General features: G+C 40.1%; 1 protein-coding gene across 5 annotated transcripts in view; it reads left to right on the top strand.

Moving 5' to 3' along the window:
* LOC134630503 (seizure 6-like protein) overlaps positions 1 to 10,536 on the top strand; it is a 114,639-nt gene extending 104,103 nt beyond the window's left edge. The window contains exons 12-17 of one of the 5 annotated variants that reach the window (XM_063477827.1): positions 2,449 to 2,640; positions 3,247 to 3,441; positions 6,652 to 6,687; positions 7,011 to 7,119; positions 7,491 to 7,596; positions 7,760 to 10,536. In XM_063477827.1, coding sequence (XP_063333897.1) covers positions 2,449 to 2,640; positions 3,247 to 3,441; positions 6,652 to 6,687; positions 7,011 to 7,119; positions 7,491 to 7,596; positions 7,760 to 7,789 — 668 coding nt within the window. In that variant the 3' untranslated portion in view covers positions 7,790 to 10,536. Of the gene's footprint in view, positions 1 to 2,448; positions 2,641 to 3,246; positions 3,442 to 6,651; positions 6,688 to 7,004; positions 7,120 to 7,490; positions 7,597 to 7,756 lie in introns of all 5 variants that reach the window. The other 4 variants (XM_063477824.1, XM_063477825.1, XM_063477828.1 and 1 more) reach the window with 4 other exon arrangements.
* The last annotated feature ends 5,619 nt before the right edge of the window (positions 10,537 to 16,155 follow it).

Here is a 16,155-nt window from a genome sequence, read left to right as displayed (position 1 = left end):
CATCTCCAACAACAATGAGGTGGCCTACATGGACAAGGTGACGAACCTGGCATTGTGGTGTCAGGACAGCCACCTTCTGGTCTTACAAACCAAGGAGCTGGTGGTGGACTTCAGAAGGAGTAAACACCGAGTCTACAAGACCCTTATCATCAACGGCGCTCCAGTGGAGAGGGTGCTGTCCTTCAAGTATCTCAGTGTCCACATCTCCTCAGACCCGACATCGTCTGCTCACATTAAGGTCCAGTCCAAAAAGGCTAGGCAGCGCCCGTACCATTTCCAACAAGTGAGGAAGTTCGGGGTCTCTCCAGTGATCCTCGGGACTTTCTATTCAGGCGCTGTGGAGAGCATCCTCACACAGAACATCACATCCTGGTATAGGAATAGCTGTGTTCAGGACTGAAAAGCTCTTCAGAGAGTGATCGGTGCAGCAGAACACTGCTGCAGGTCTGTTCTCCCTCCCTACAGGACATTTACACCAGGAGATGTTGGTCCAGAGCAGCAGATATTAAAGGACTCGTCCCATCCCAGTAACAAACTGTTTCAACTTCTGCAATCAGGCAGAAGGTTCCACACAATCGGGGCAAAAACAGAGAGACTCAAGAGGAGCTTCTATCCTCAGGTCGTCCGAGTCCTAAATCTGAGCATGCCCCCACTACCTTTATGGCATCCCTAAGTGAATGAAACAGGACCATACATCATGTTCTTGTCCCATTCCACAACTTTCACGGTCATATTTCATATCATATCTGATTCATTATTACATCACAGGCTGCTACACTGATCATGCTCGTTACTCGGTTTATATTACTCTGGTCACTTGTTTACTCTACGTGCTATGAATACATTGCTGTGCTAATATGGCACAAAACACTTTAACATTCCGTTGCATGTACATTTTAAGATTTTTAATTTAAAATTTCCAGATATTTTTATTTATTTAATTTACTTATTGTCTATAATGTCTTGCACAGTCAAATGAGGGGTTCAGGACACATTTCACTGTGTGTTGTACTCATATGACTATGCATGTGACAAATAAAGAATCTTGAATCTTGAATCCACTTGATGTAAGGCTTGGATGCAGCTGCTTGACCATGACCATTCAGTGAAGCTCTCTGTGCACTGTTCTTGACCTTATCTGAAGACCACATGAAGTTTGGAGGTCTGTAGAGGTTGAATCTGCAGAAAATTGGTTACCTCTGCACACTATGAACTTCAGCATCCACTTACCGCACTGTAATTTTATGTGACCTACCACTTCATGGTTGAATTGTTGTAATTCCTAACTGCTTGCACTTTGCTATAATACCACCAACACCATCGGGGTGGCTGTAGCTCAGGTGGTAGAGCAGATCAGTTACTAACCGGAAGGTTGGTGGTTCGATCCCAGGCTCCACCAGTCTGCATGCTAAATATCTTTACTAATTAACCCCATCTTGCTCTCTGATGCATCCATTGGAGTGTGAATGTGTATGTACTGTCAGACAGTAAAAATTAATTTGTACTATAATTTGCCAGATTGATTTTATAAGTCAAATTGTCTTGTGGTGGGATGGGACCAGACGTTGTTATAGTACTAATTTCTGCAAAGAACCCAAGGTTTAATCAACATGATTCGGCCTCTCCGCAACATCTAGAGTGGAAGGCTCTGCAATTGCGACACAGGACCTGATGCTCTAGCACAATGTGATGCAATTCTTAGCACTGCTGCCTCACAGCAAGAAAGTCCTGTGCTTGAATCAGCTGACCATACAAATAAAGGGCCCAGTAGTGTCAACCATCTATGACACTGGCCCTTCTGTTTTTCAGCTTTTGCCTATTCCAGGAGCTCCAGCTCTAACAGGACATTTTAAACAGTATAAAATGGAATTTGGGGGGGAAACGTTTACTGGATGCCCTTAGTTCATTCTTACTCTTACAAATGAACTGGTATTTGTAAAGGACCTTTTTAATTTTACTGACCATCAAAGCTTTATGTAGCTCACACAGTAAGAACAAACTTAACACACTTCTTGTTGTGCTGCAACTATGGTGACCTCTGCATCGCTGTGCTGATATACAAGACAGATAAACTTATCAGAATTTTTGCCATCCTTTCAGCAAAACCTGAGATTTTAAGAGTAAAATTAATATTTTACATTCTTTATGAATTTGTTTTTGTATGAAGCTTGAACATATACACCCTAAGAGTGATAAAACCCCACTCTAAATATGTAACTTTTACTGCTTGAAACCATATTTGTGCATTTTGGATCTCAAACAAGTTACCTTGAATTAAAAAAATTAGCCCTAGCAAGTACATTCATGTAGATTGTACCTGCTCTGCTCTTGGGCATATAATAGTGTCTATCTCTGGGCTTATTTTATTTTTTATCAAAATGTATTATTGTTTTTTATAAAATTATATCTCTTATCATTCATCACAGTCTCTGTTGTCTTTTTTCTCAGTCATGTACTGTTCAGATCCTGGCCATGTTGAGCATGCTACCAGATCCCTGTCTGACCCGAAACTCCTAGTGGGGACAACCATTCAGTATAGCTGCAACACAGGCTTCATCCTACAGGGCGGCGCCACTATCACATGCTATGGACGTGAGCCAGGAACGCCTGTGTGGACGTCTCATCTGCCTCACTGTGTCTGTGGGTATTTGAAAGAATGTTTCCAGACATAAAAGAAGACATGGGAGGTTAGTCAGTTCTCAACCGGCAATTGCTGATATGTATTTTAGCAAACTGGTGAGCTGAAAAAGGGTCCCGTAGTTTACTAGTAGTATGTTAGCATCAGAATTTCAGAAGCCTATCATCTGGATAGGGAGTCGCATATGACACTTAACTGAAGATAAGAGGCTCGTTTCCCTGCTTTTTTTTTCAGTCCAAAATGAGTGGGTTTGTGTGATTTCTTGCAAAAAAGGCCTGGCTCTCTCTTTCCTCTGCTGACAAAGATCACAGCGTCTCTGCATGCCAGAGACGATGCTTCATCACCCGCATTTTATCTCAGCAGTCATGAAATTTCAGGGTTATTAATGTTTGGGTGAAGTGTTTGATATGTAAATGTGATGCTAATGCACCATAGCAATCAACCCTCAGCCACCTGGAGGTGGAGGCGGAGATTATCCGTGAGTCATGTCACCTCAGCCAGGGTTTGTCAAAACCTGTCAGTCGAGCTATGACGCAGAAACCTCTGATTTGTGCTGAGAAACTCAATGAGTTCCATGCAGTTTCTTTTTCTTTCTTCTTTTTATCTAGCTGAGGATTCTGTTTCCTGTGAAAACCCCGGTCTCCCTGACAACGGCTACCAGATCCTGTCCAAGAGACTTTACCTGCCTGGCGAGTCCCTAACCTTTGTCTGTTACCAAGGTTACGAGCTCATAGGAGAGGTTGCAATTAAATGCATCCTTGGAAATCCTTCTTTCTGGAGCGGCCCACTTCCACTCTGCAGGGGTGAGATTTTTGGAGGACATTTTATTTTAATATACATTATTATAGAAATTTTTTAGAGGCTTTGGATTATTCTGATTCACAAGAACACTAACTCCTGTAAAGTTGCGATCAGACGTTTATATCCACCCATCATGCACATGAATGTAATGGAAATATGGGGTTTCTAATGATGTCTTTGAACTGTCAGAAGTCAGAAGTATACATACAGGCTTAAATAAAAAAACAAACAAAAAAAAAAAAAAAAAAAAAAAAAAAAATATATATATATATATATATATACATATATATATATATATATATATATATACATATATACATATATATACACACACATCCACTCTGGATATATATATAATAAATAATTCCCAAGCTTGGGTCCTTTACCAGAGGCCTGGGAGCTTGAGGGTCCTGTGCAGTATCTTAGCTGTTCCAAGGACTGCGCTCTTCTGGACAGAGATCTCTGATGTTGTTCCTGGGATCTGCTGGAGCCACTCACCTAGCTTGGGAGTCACCACACCTAGTGCTCTGATTACAACTGGGACCACTGTTACCTTCACCCTCCACATCTTCTTGAGCTCTTGTCTGAGCCCTTGGTACTTCTCCAGCTTCTCATGTCATTCAGAATCGCTACATCTATCACTACGGCCATCTTTCTCTGCTTGTCTACCACCACTATGTCTGGTTGGTTAGCCATCACCATTTTATCCTTCTGTTTCTGGAAGTCTCCTATTTTAACGTCGGAACTTGTTTCTGTATATTATGCTGGTCACTTGGTTATGGTGTTGCCCTGCTTGGCATGCCATGTATGCCCTGCCTGCTAGCATCTTGCAGCCTGCTGTTATGCTCTGGATTGTCTCAAGGGCATCTTTACACAGCCTGCACATGGGATGTTGCCTGGTATGATACACCACAGCCTCTATGGATCTTGTACTCAGAGCTTGTTCCTGTGCTGCCATGATTAGTGCCTCTGTGCTGTCTTTCAGTCCGGCTTTGTCCAGCCACTGGTAGGATTTCTGGATGTCAGCAACCTCCTCTATCTGCTGATGGTACATACCATACAGGGGCCTGTCCTGCCATGATGGTTCCTCCACTTCCTCGGGTTTATTGCTGCCTGAGGTATTCACTCAGCACGTGGTCGATTGGGGCCATCTTCCTAATGTATTCCTGATGTCCCCTGGCTCCTTCCTTCCGCTTAGCATACAGGTTCAGGGTGCTGGACTTCGGGTGAAACCCTCAATGCATGGTCAGGAGCTTCCTGATCTTGATGTCAGTGGCTTCTATCTCCTCCTTGGGCCAGCTTATTATCCCAACAGGGTACCTAATCGTGGGCAGGGCGTAGGTGTTGATAGCCCAGATCTTGTTCTTACTGTTCAGCTGACTCCTCAGGACTTCCCTGATCCTCTGCAGGTACTTGGTGGTTGCAGCTTTCCTAGCGGCCTCTTCATGGTTCCCATTTGCCTGTGGGATCCCAAGGTACTTGTAGCTATCCTCTATGTCTGCAATGTTGCCTTCCGGTAGTTCGATCCCCTCAGTTCTGACTACCTTCCCTCTCTTTGTTATCATCCGACTACACTTCTCCAGTCCGAACGACATTCCGATGTCATTGCTTTATTTCCTGGTGGTGTGGATCAGTGAATCTATGTCTTCTTCACTCTTGGCATACAGCTTGATGTCATCCATGTGGAATAGGTGGCTGACAATTGCTCCATTCTGTAGTTGGTATCCATAGCCAGTCTTGTTAAAGATCTCATTGAGGGGGTTCAGGCCTATGCAGAACAGCAGTGGGGCCAGTATGTCCTTGGTAGATCCTGCACTTAATGGTGACTTGTGCTATGGGCTTGAAGTTGGCATCTAGTGTTGTACCCCACATCCCCATCCCCGTTCCTGATGAAAACTCTTAGGGTCCTGTTGATCTTGTACAATTCTAGACATTCCAGGATCCAGGTGTGGGGCATCGAGTCATAGGCCTTCTTGTAATCAATCCAGGCAGTGCACAGGTTGGTAAGCCTACAATTGCAGTGTCGGGCGACTGCTCGGTCTACCAGTAGCTATCTGTGTGTATAGCCTATATACTATTATTAATTCATTATGTAAATCTCCAATAATCTAGGAAAATGAAGGCCATGTCACAGTTTTTGTGTTTTTTCCATGCTGTTATCCTTGTATAGTTTCTGCTGTTGTGCTGAAAACTCAAGGAGATGAGTGTCAGGGTCAGGGTGCTGTCTCACTGCAGGGAATTTTCAGGCTGAATCCTCCTGAAGGTTCCCAAGCTCAGAGAGAGTTAGGAGAGAGAAAAAGACAGAAAATGTTGGACATACCTGTGCAGACTTGGACAGGTAAATGCAAGAGATAATATGTGGTTTTTTTTTATTACCCAGCTTATTTTAGAGTAATGAATGAGTTGTCCATGTTAAACAAAGTGTCACTAGTCACTATGAATTTGTGCAGTTAATATGTACTAATACAGTGATTAATTGGATTAGTGTGATATTTAGTTTAATTCATAATTTATTTTGGATTCTTTTACTGTATATGGTTAATTTTTCAAAGCTGGAGGCATATTTAAAACGTCTTTTGGGTCTTTCACCTTCCCTCTGCTTTTACCATCAGCTGAGCTGCCACATAATATAAAGGGTCGCATTCCATAAAATTGCAAAGCCTAAAAACAAGAAGTCTTTAATATGCTCTGTGAATTTTTATTTATAGACATTTATCACAAAAATAGCTGGCCGTGTCACTGAATATTGTGCAATTATCATTTTATTATACCAGGTCATATTCACAATGGACCAGCATTATGGTTTGGCTGGGGCTTATTGCTAAATTCTGGAAATTACTGAGGCTCCATGAGTCACCTTTTCTGAAAAAAAAAAAAAAGCATCTCCTACTTGCTTAATAGCTCTGTTTAACCCAAACCTCAATCTTTTGCTAAACCGAAACAAAAATAATCCCTTTCAGAGCACATGGAATTAATGTTGATGGATTAAATAAAACTGATCAATTAAATATTAAATAGTCTCCTATTTCACAAATTGCTGTGAGACAGGGTTGAATTGGAATACATAAGAAAAGAAAGCTTGACAGATATTAACAATAGGAAGAGTGGGCATTAGTGAACATACAATTCAAGAGAATGTTATGTAAACAAATTCAACACAAAAAGTTATGTCAATTTTCATATGCACTGACTGACAGAATGATGTCTTGCAGCCAACCAAGACTGCTTTGGCAACCATGCTTTGGAAGGTGAGTGTCTGTGTACAGTATGTCCTGTGGGCTAAAACCCTACACAGTCTGTTTTATAGAATTACAAAAAAACCCCTCAAACAAACCACCACACAGGCAACAAAGCTTTACCTATCTGTGTGCTCTCCCTGCATTTGCATCAACTTCATTCCCATGTTTTGTTTCAACCTCCAGCTGTGTTTATCCATGTGATTTCACAGAGAATCCACCTATGTTTGCTAAACCACCTCTAATGAAACCTTTAGAAGATTTATGTATTCTCTGGATAATGAGCTGCGGTTAAATAAACCTTGTTTTATTCATGTTTTGTCTGTCAGTTGCAGAAGCGACTGCAGGTTCCCCTTTGGATGGAGGAAACATAGCACTGGCCATTTTCATCCTCATTCTGTTGCTGTCTGTGCTGCTGGGAGGAGTGTACGTCTATGTCACTCGGTAAGATCCTAGACCATGAAATTTATATACAAGGGTGAGACCTTAGTTGTTTCTGACTGTTATTGTCTTGATAACATTTGTTTGATTAGCACAGTCTGAGTCACAGCTCATACTATGCAGGCTCTTGGTCAGAACCCCATTGGTGTCACCTTTTAACTCACTTACCACTATAACTGTAGCAAAAAGTTAGGGGTCTTTCACATAATCTAGACCTCAAAAGTAATACAACATATTTGTTTCTTAGAAAACTAGAAGCAAAGTCTTTGACAGTCGCACACTGGCGCTGAGCCATTGTGAAGGAACAGGTACTAAAACTTCGATCTCTGAATTTGTGTTTTTTTGTGTCTGTTTTTGCTCATTATGTGTATTAGGTGCCGATATAACTCCAACTTAAGGCTGCCTCTTATCTACCCCCACCCTTACCGACAGATCACTGTGGAGACAGAGTTTGACAACCCGCTCTATGAAACAGGAGGAGTAAGTTCTATTCAATTCAGTTCAAATGAATTGAATTTTATTTAGATACTGCCAAAATTACAACAACAAATACCTCAAGTGTGGGGTAAAAGCTGCAGGAGTACATTCAATGTGTCAAAGTGTCCATTCCTTTGATTTAATAATTCTCTTTCAATTACAGCAGGACACTCGAGAGTATGAAGTATCGATATGAGAATCTTCTCAAAAGATATTTGTGAAGCGTGACAAGACTGACCGCCCTGACCTAACTCTTCACACTCTCCTCTCTCGCTTCTCCACCCAGGAGGAGGCGATGTAAATACAAATAATGATGTCCAGCCCCTTCTGCATTGATGGATCCTGTTCTCTCCTTCTCTGATGTGACAGCTTTTGTAGACATTATGGGAATTATGAGAGGTCACTTGAACCAAAAAGGAGAAAGACAATTGATAGTCAGCAACTGACCAGTCTACCACTCTGGGAGAGGTTGAATGATAGAGGACATGGGGAAAAGGCCCAAATAACATCTGAGAACATCAAACATGGGTCATTTTCACACATGTACTGCAGTTCCTACCTTTTCTAGATAATACCTAACTGAGGTCCGAGAGTTGGATTGAACATTAGGCAGTCATTAACTTGCCAGCTACCTAGTCTGTGTGATAGCAGGACTAGTGCACCCACTAGTGCAAGTAAATGCACGAGTGTGTCGTATGTGTTGCCTAATGCACACTCTATACATGCAACTTTCTCACCTAAAACACATGAATCATTTTCCAGAAAAACAAATTCCTCTGAAGTATTTCTTGTTGTGTATTACATATAAGGAAAAATATGGAAAATATTCCAGTTAGGTTCTTGTGAAATTGTCTGAAGTTCATGTGTGAAAATGGCTATTGTGGGAAATGAAGGAGGGAGAGGTAGGAAATGAGAGGAATGTGGGTATCAAAGCACTTTTTAGTATTTTTTTTCTTGACTGTAAAAGTCTTAAGAGGTGAAGTTATAATCCTTAAGATTTTTTAAATGATTTCTGAAACTATTTATCATGATTTTTTTCTGCAGTAGTCTTTGAATAGTCTCAAATTCTGTAATTCTGTAATCTCTATACATTAATTACCAGTTCCAGGCAGGATTCAAATTGTCTTTACACAAAGAAGACATTCACAGAAATCAAGGCTCACAAGTATGCACAGCAGAATGCTGTATCATTAATCAAATATCCACTTAAATGTTGAGAAATTTCCAGAAAATCTGCAAAGGATCCACCTTGTTATGTAAATATAAAGAGCTGGTTTATAGAGGTTAGCAGTTTTGTTTTGTGTTCCTCTCACTGCAGAAGAACAGTTAATGTGAAAAACATCTCTACTGTATTTAGAGTTCCTTTTCTGTACCAGATTAAGCTTAATGTTTATACTCTGAAACACTGTTGAGCTAGTTTCAGTTTAAAGACTCCAGTTTTAAAAACTGAGACTTTTGTGAAACAATGAAGCACATATGGCTGCCACCTAGAAACTGCTTATATATTTGAAATCACACAAGTATGTCTTTCATTCTTCTTCTGTTGGTACTCTTTTCCCATTGCCATGCTTCCTCAGGATATGGATAATGCTAACATTACCATTGCATTTACTTTACGATTAATTCCTATCTGTGTTTAAGCAACTTTGACTGATTAGCACTTGTGTGCTATTTTCAGTAAAACTTTACCTCAGCGCACGTATGACCAGTGTACATGAATAGTCATTGTGATATGCAGGTTTGTTTGTATAGACACGGGCTGTTTCAGAAACTGGATAAAAACAGCATTTTAGAATCTTTTTTTTTTTTACCTGTTGTGTAGTTGTAAGCTAGCTTTCTAGTAAGTTCCTGTTAAATTCAGCCTTTGACTGAATTCTGCAGAAACTCCAAGAAGCATTTTTTTATGTTATTTCCATAAAGTCTCTCTCCTTTTTTCTTTTCATCTTTGTATGTTTATGATTCAGGACTTCGTATACAGTGGTCTCCAAAAGTATGCTAACAGTACGGTAAAATTTCACTTTACTTTAGCATCCATTTTTATCACATCATGCTAGCACACCAGCTTGATGGATACAGAACTTCTGCAGAATAAGAAACAATAATATGAACATTTTCAAACAGAATTTATAGTGACAACCTGTTTCAGATGTACCTCAGATGTTGGTGCCCAGTGCCCAATGGAGCACTTTTAAAGGAGTTATCTGATGAATAATATGATGTGCTGTGTGGTACAGCCCATCTGATAAGTGTGGATATTTTCAGTAAGGTTATACTATATAATCAGTCTATTACTTAACACTAGTTAGCTGATATTTGTGTCTTTATATTGTACACATACACTTTAGGAAAACAACATGCTAAGCATGCTCACTAGCATTAAAAATTATTTTATGGCAACACTGATCTTACTTAATACATCTATGGTCTGGTAAAAGCGGCGTTTGTTATTACTATGGTAAACACAAGTGTTCTTAAATTACCCAGGACTGAAATCTTAAGGATTACAACTTCTAAAATGTCATATAGAATGCTAAAGGTGGGTTTATTTCACATATCCATTTCATATTCACATTCATGAGTCATGAAAAGTCCTGTCTTTTCATAAACTGAAAATCAATATTTAGAAAAAAGTAAAGGTCAGTGCTTTCTTTTATTTGTTAACCAGTCTGACACAGGATTTGCAGTACTGTTGTTATATTTCTCTCACATGTAGTTCAATTGATGGACTGTAACAGACTGGCCTCAGTATTGCTGGGTCTGGACTAGCAGCGTAAATAGTGTAGCTGTAGTTAACTTATTGGTCTTCTGGTACAAGCTCAGCAAACCCACCAGATGATGTATTTATTTTGATGTACTGTACATGTGATGTTTTATGCAGATGGATAAATGTACATTTTCGTTATGAGAATACAAATGTTAACAGTTTCCCTAAATAAATGGTAAAACCTTAAAAACTTCAAAGGATTCTTTTTAAACACTGAGGTATTTTGTTTTGTCTTATTTTTTTAAAGGAAACCAATGGAAAAATGTTTACACCTTTTTTTAATCCAATGTCTAGCCAGACAAGACATCTGATGCTCCCAAAAAGTTGATTTTGTTCATCTGGACGTAGCGATTTCAGTGGAAGAAACATTTCATCACTCATCCAAGTTACTTCTTAAGTCAGCGTCCCTCCTTGTACAGGATGTGACTTCCTTATGATTGAAAGAGTGGTTACTGGCCTGTAGGTGTGAATAGACTGCGGAGTCCTGGCCTGAGGAGTTAGCTCTTTTGTGCTATCCACTTAGCCGGAGGTTGCTTGGTTTTCCTGATGTATAAATCATGGCTATCCTCCTGGCACTTAACAGCATACACTACATTACTCAGTTTGTGCCAGGGAGATTTCCATCAGTAACAGGGGACATTTAAGAGGTATACTGTAAACCAACGCATACGTATTGACTCTCATTGTATAAGTATTGACTCTTACTCTGTTTGTGCCAGGGAATGGATTCTTGGAGTGGACCAATTTTTGGCGCAGTGTATTTTAGAGCTTGAAAGCCACAGAGACACGGTGGGCTGGCTGTTGCTCAGGTGGTACTGCAGGTCAGCTACTAACCCGGAAGGTTGGTGGTTCGGTCTCAGTGTGCTCCAGTCTGCATGCCAAGTATCCTTGGGCAAGATACTAACCCCATGTTACTCTCTGATGCATCCATCAGAGTGTGAATGTTAGATAGGAAGCACTTAGAAACAGCATTAAAAAAGTGCTTTGTGAATGCACAAGTTGTGTGAAGCCCTTTGAATGCTCAGAGTAGAAAAGTGCTATATAAGAACCAGTCCATTTACCATTTTGGGAGAAAATGCATCTCAGCTGTTCCAATAATCCTGACACATAAGGGATCACTGAGGGTTTTCGCTTAGGCAGCAGTTGTCCTTCTTCACTCCTGGATTGTCTGGGGCATTCTTTAGGTGCATTCTCAGGTTTGACAAATGTCCGGCTTGGATAACCATATTCACTTAGGGCCTTCTTGATATGATGTTCTTCTGCTTCCCTGGCAGCTGTTTCTGTGGGAATGGTGTTCTAGCCTCTATTAGAGTTGGATGTCTCGAGACCGGTCTTCTCGAGACCACTTTTACGTGGTCTTGGTCTTGTCTTGGTGTCGCATTGACAATCAACACATTGACAATCAACACATTGACAATTGCATTGATTGATTAATTGATTGATTAATTGATTGATTGATTAATTGATTGCATTGACAATCCAACACAATGGGCAGCACATTGAACACATTTTATAAGTGGTCAGAAACTTGTAAATAACTCATGAAAGAATAAAGTTACGTTGAAACCAAGCACACCATTGTTTTTCTTGTGACATTACCAATAAGTTTGATGTGTCACATGGCCCTCTTCCTATTGAAAAAACAAAAGTTGTATCCAAGATGGCCGACTTCTAAATGGCCACCATGGTCACCACCCATCTTGAGGAGTTTGTCCCCTCACATATACTAATGTGCCACAAACAGGACTTTAATATCACCAACCATTCCCATGTATCTATATAAATGGCCCACCCTGTACACTTTAGGTAAAAAAACATAAAAACATTTTTTTTTTTACTGTTAAACATCAATTTAGAGTAAACTTGTTTTTTGTTTTAGATAAATAAATATTCAAATATCTTTTGAATTAGTTAAATGTCAGAATAAAGAGAAAGAGAGCTGTCTATTTTTTATCACTTTCATCAAATTTAGAAGTACATATACACTAAGTTTACTGTTAATTAATAAGAAATCTCCAGATGATTCCATTCTGAGCTTAAGAAGTTTCTGATAGGTTAGTAGAGTCCATTTGAGTAAACTGGTGGCACACCTGTGGATGCATATAAGGCACCCCCAAAACACAGAGCCTGTTTCTTTGACATGGGAAAATCAAGAGATATCAACCAAAACACCAGGAAAAGAATTGTGGACCTCCATAATTGTGGCTCAATTTTGAATACAATTTGGGTGCCATTTGCAATTAAGAAATACATACAATTTCTCTCTTTACTCTTAAATTTAACAAATATGTTTTTTATATTTATCAATCTAAAAAAATAAACATTTAGTCTGATTTGATGTTACAATTACAAAAGTGTTTGTGTTTTTATCTGAAGAGTTTGTAAATATCTGGTTTCAACTGTATATTTGATGATGTTGGTGTTTGGCTTGATTGTCAGCACAAAGAGGGAGAGAGAGAGGAGAATGAGGACAGAACAGAGATGGAACAAGAGCAGGTGAGACACACATGTTAGTCAAATGGTTGTTTGCCAAAACTCATCAGAACATGTATCTGGTACCTAGTGTATCTTTTTAGATACCATTTGTTACTTTTCAAATTCTATATTTATTAAGTTCTGCAGGCTTGTTTGCACAACAAGGCTAAATAATTATATAAACTTTTCTGAATCTAAATAGTGTACTTTGGTAGAATTAAAAAATAAGTGTAGTGCAGGTCTATGATGATTGTTAGTGCTACTATTGTCTAGTTTTGATTCTGGTTCTGTCTTGGTTAAGTCCTAAGTAGTCCTGATTTTGAACTGTTGTAGTCCTGTTTTAATTCCAGATCAGTTCTGGGTCTGGTTGAATTGGGGTTTAGTCCGCGTGTCTTGATACAGCCCTGATTTTGTTCTGCCTTGCTGCTTAATTTAAAAACTAGTTTAAGGTGTCCTGCATATGTAATATATTTTTTTTCCTATATGAAGTCATTCTTTTTTGAACAAAACTCAAAACACAGCCTAATAAATCTTTCAGCCCCCCTGGGTAGTACATGCATACTACCCTTTAGGGCTAAGCCCCAGGTGTATAAAGTGTCTGGCTCCGCCTCTGGAGTCAACAGTATCCATGACACACAACGTAACGTTCGATAATGTGTCATGCGCAAAAGCATCAGCTCTAAGAGCCGTGCTTAGAGAGTGCTTTATAGTGAATCAGAAAAGTCAACTCCCATTGAGCGAGAGCCGGCTTCTCATTTAATTTCCTTTCGCTGCTCAGCTCTCACACAGTGGCTCAGCTATGCTCCAATCCCTCCATATTGTGGCCAATCACATGCGAGGATATAGGATAATATCATTATGTGAAAAAACAGAGAGGGTGAGAGACGCGACAGTCAAGTGGAGCGTGCGTCTGTCCTCTCAGTAAGTGAGTGAGACAGTAGACAGCGGTGAGGAGGGGTGTGCGAGTGCATCGCAAAAAACACATAAATATGCCTGACACCTGTAAACGAAGCAGCGGTATACGGTATACCTCTTATAATGTCCCCCATTACTGATGGAACTTTCTGATGGAAAACATTAACTTTTTTTAACTAACATCTTCATTGTCTCATAATTTGATATGTCTTTAGTTATAGTATTGCATTATATTCAAAAGGTATAGCTGCAAAATGGCTATATATGAAAAAAAAAACATATTATATGAAAGACCAGGGCACCCATTAGAGGTGAAGTATGATTACCTACCTCTAAGTCAGGGGTAGGGAACTCCAGGCCTCGAGAGCCGGTGTCCTGCAGGTTTTAGATGTGTCCTTGATCCAACACAGCTGATTTAAATGGTTCTGATTTCTGATTTAAAGTTCCCTAGAGGCCTGGTAATGAACTAATCATTTGATTCAGGTGTGTTGATCCAGGGTGAGATCTAAAACCTGCAGGACACCGGCTCTCAAGGCCTGGAGTTCCCTACCCCTGCTCTAAGTGTATTAACATTAACAACCTCAATTAAATGTAGGTAAATTATGCTTAATATATTATAAAACACACACCACACAAGAGTTTTCCATTAATGACTTCTCATTTATTTTGTAACAATTGTAACAATCAATTGTTCTTATTTGAAGAGTTTCAGACAGGTTTCAGAGCTGTTCACAGTACAGAAACTCCTTCAGTGAGGGTTTAAAATGATCTTCTTATGGCGTCTGACGGTGGACTGTCATCTTGTCAGCTTGTCTTGCTGGACCTTAGAGCAGCATTCAATACTGCTAACCATAATATTTTATTACAATGATTAGAGCATCTTGTAGGTCTTAAAGGTACTGCGCTACAATAGATTGCATCATGTCTATCTAATAAACTCTCATTTGTTCATGAAAATGGGGAAGCTAAGCATCGTCGGCCTGATTAGCACTTGGATCGGAGACCGCCTGGGAATACCACGTGCTCTAAGCTTGAGAAAGACACCCTCCTGTTAAAAGGAAGTTTTTCCTTCTCACTGTCACCAAAGCACTTGCTCAGAGTGTGTCATATGATTGTTGGGGGTTTCTCTGTTTTCTTTGTATTATTGTAGGGTCTTGTTTCACCAAGGCAGTATGATTAGAAGGCATAGCAGACAATTTTATTGCTATGCAGATGATATCATGGATAGATAACTTTATCTATCCATGAAGCCAGGTAACACACACCAAGTAGTTTAACTACAGGACCGAATGACCTCTAATTTCCTGCTGAGGTTTTTGCACTTGGCACAAAACCCCCCTGCTTTCTACAATTTGTGCAATAGCTTAAAATTAGAAACATCCTGTCCCACAGTGATGCTGAAATACTAGTTCATGCATTTATCTCTTCTAGGCTGGACTGCTGGAATTCATTATATCAGGATATTCTGAAAACCCACTAAAAAACCTTCAGTTCATCCAAAAGGCTGAAGCAAAAGTACTCAAAGGGACTAGAAAGAGAGAGCATATTTTGTCCATACTTTAATGGCTACTCTTCATTGAACCCTTGAATTCAAAATCCTTCTCCCACCCATACAAAGTCTTGAATATTCAGGCCCATGTTATTTTACAGACCTCACAGTACCATATCACCCCAATAGAGCACACTGCTCACAGACTGTTGGGTTACTTGTGGTTCTTAGGTCATTTGAAAGTAGAACGGGGGGCAGAGCCTTCTGTCAGCCTGCTAGCTTATATCTGTTAATCAAGTGCAGCAGTGGATCATCATTCTTCGCCAGATCGTCTTGCTGATCAACGCCGGTAAATTGGCTTCACAACTTCCTAACTTTATTTTCTCCAGTGATTTCTTTGTGTAATCTTGTAATCTCATCTATTCAGTGATCAGCACCTTTGGCTCACTCTTCACCCCATTTCCATACCTACCTGGACCATCGCTGTTGCCGGCCCCTTTTCATGTGCTGCTGCCCTAACTCTTGGACTTCACACCCGTGACTCTTTCTAAGGAAAAGAATGGAACTCACCTGCCTGCCCTCCAGTCGACTGCTGCTGTCTGCTGCACCTCTGGAAGACTCACCAGATTACTCCTCTCCGCTGACTGCCTGCCCACCGACTCCTACAGAGCTTTTCCTCACAAGTAACACAAACCTCTATCTACGAATACACATACCTTATCATAAGATCAGTACAGAGACTGTCTCTGTTCTCTTCCGTTACAGAATAACCTGCCCCTGGTAAACTCTCCTAGTGTCTGGTTTTGCCTGTCACAAAAAAATCAGTTAAGGACTTTGAAAATTTGACTTTTGTGTCTGCTTTTGGGTCTATCCTTGCACCGCTCACGACACCTTCAGCTTTCAGACCCCTCTTCTGTGG

This window comes from Pelmatolapia mariae, linkage group LG7, assembly GCF_036321145.2.
Source record: "Pelmatolapia mariae isolate MD_Pm_ZW linkage group LG7, Pm_UMD_F_2, whole genome shotgun sequence".
Lineage (NCBI taxonomy): Eukaryota > Metazoa > Chordata > Actinopteri > Cichliformes > Cichlidae > Pelmatolapia > Pelmatolapia mariae.
Note: the sequence above shows the minus strand (reverse complement) of the source record. Positions and strands in the feature narration are given on the sequence as shown.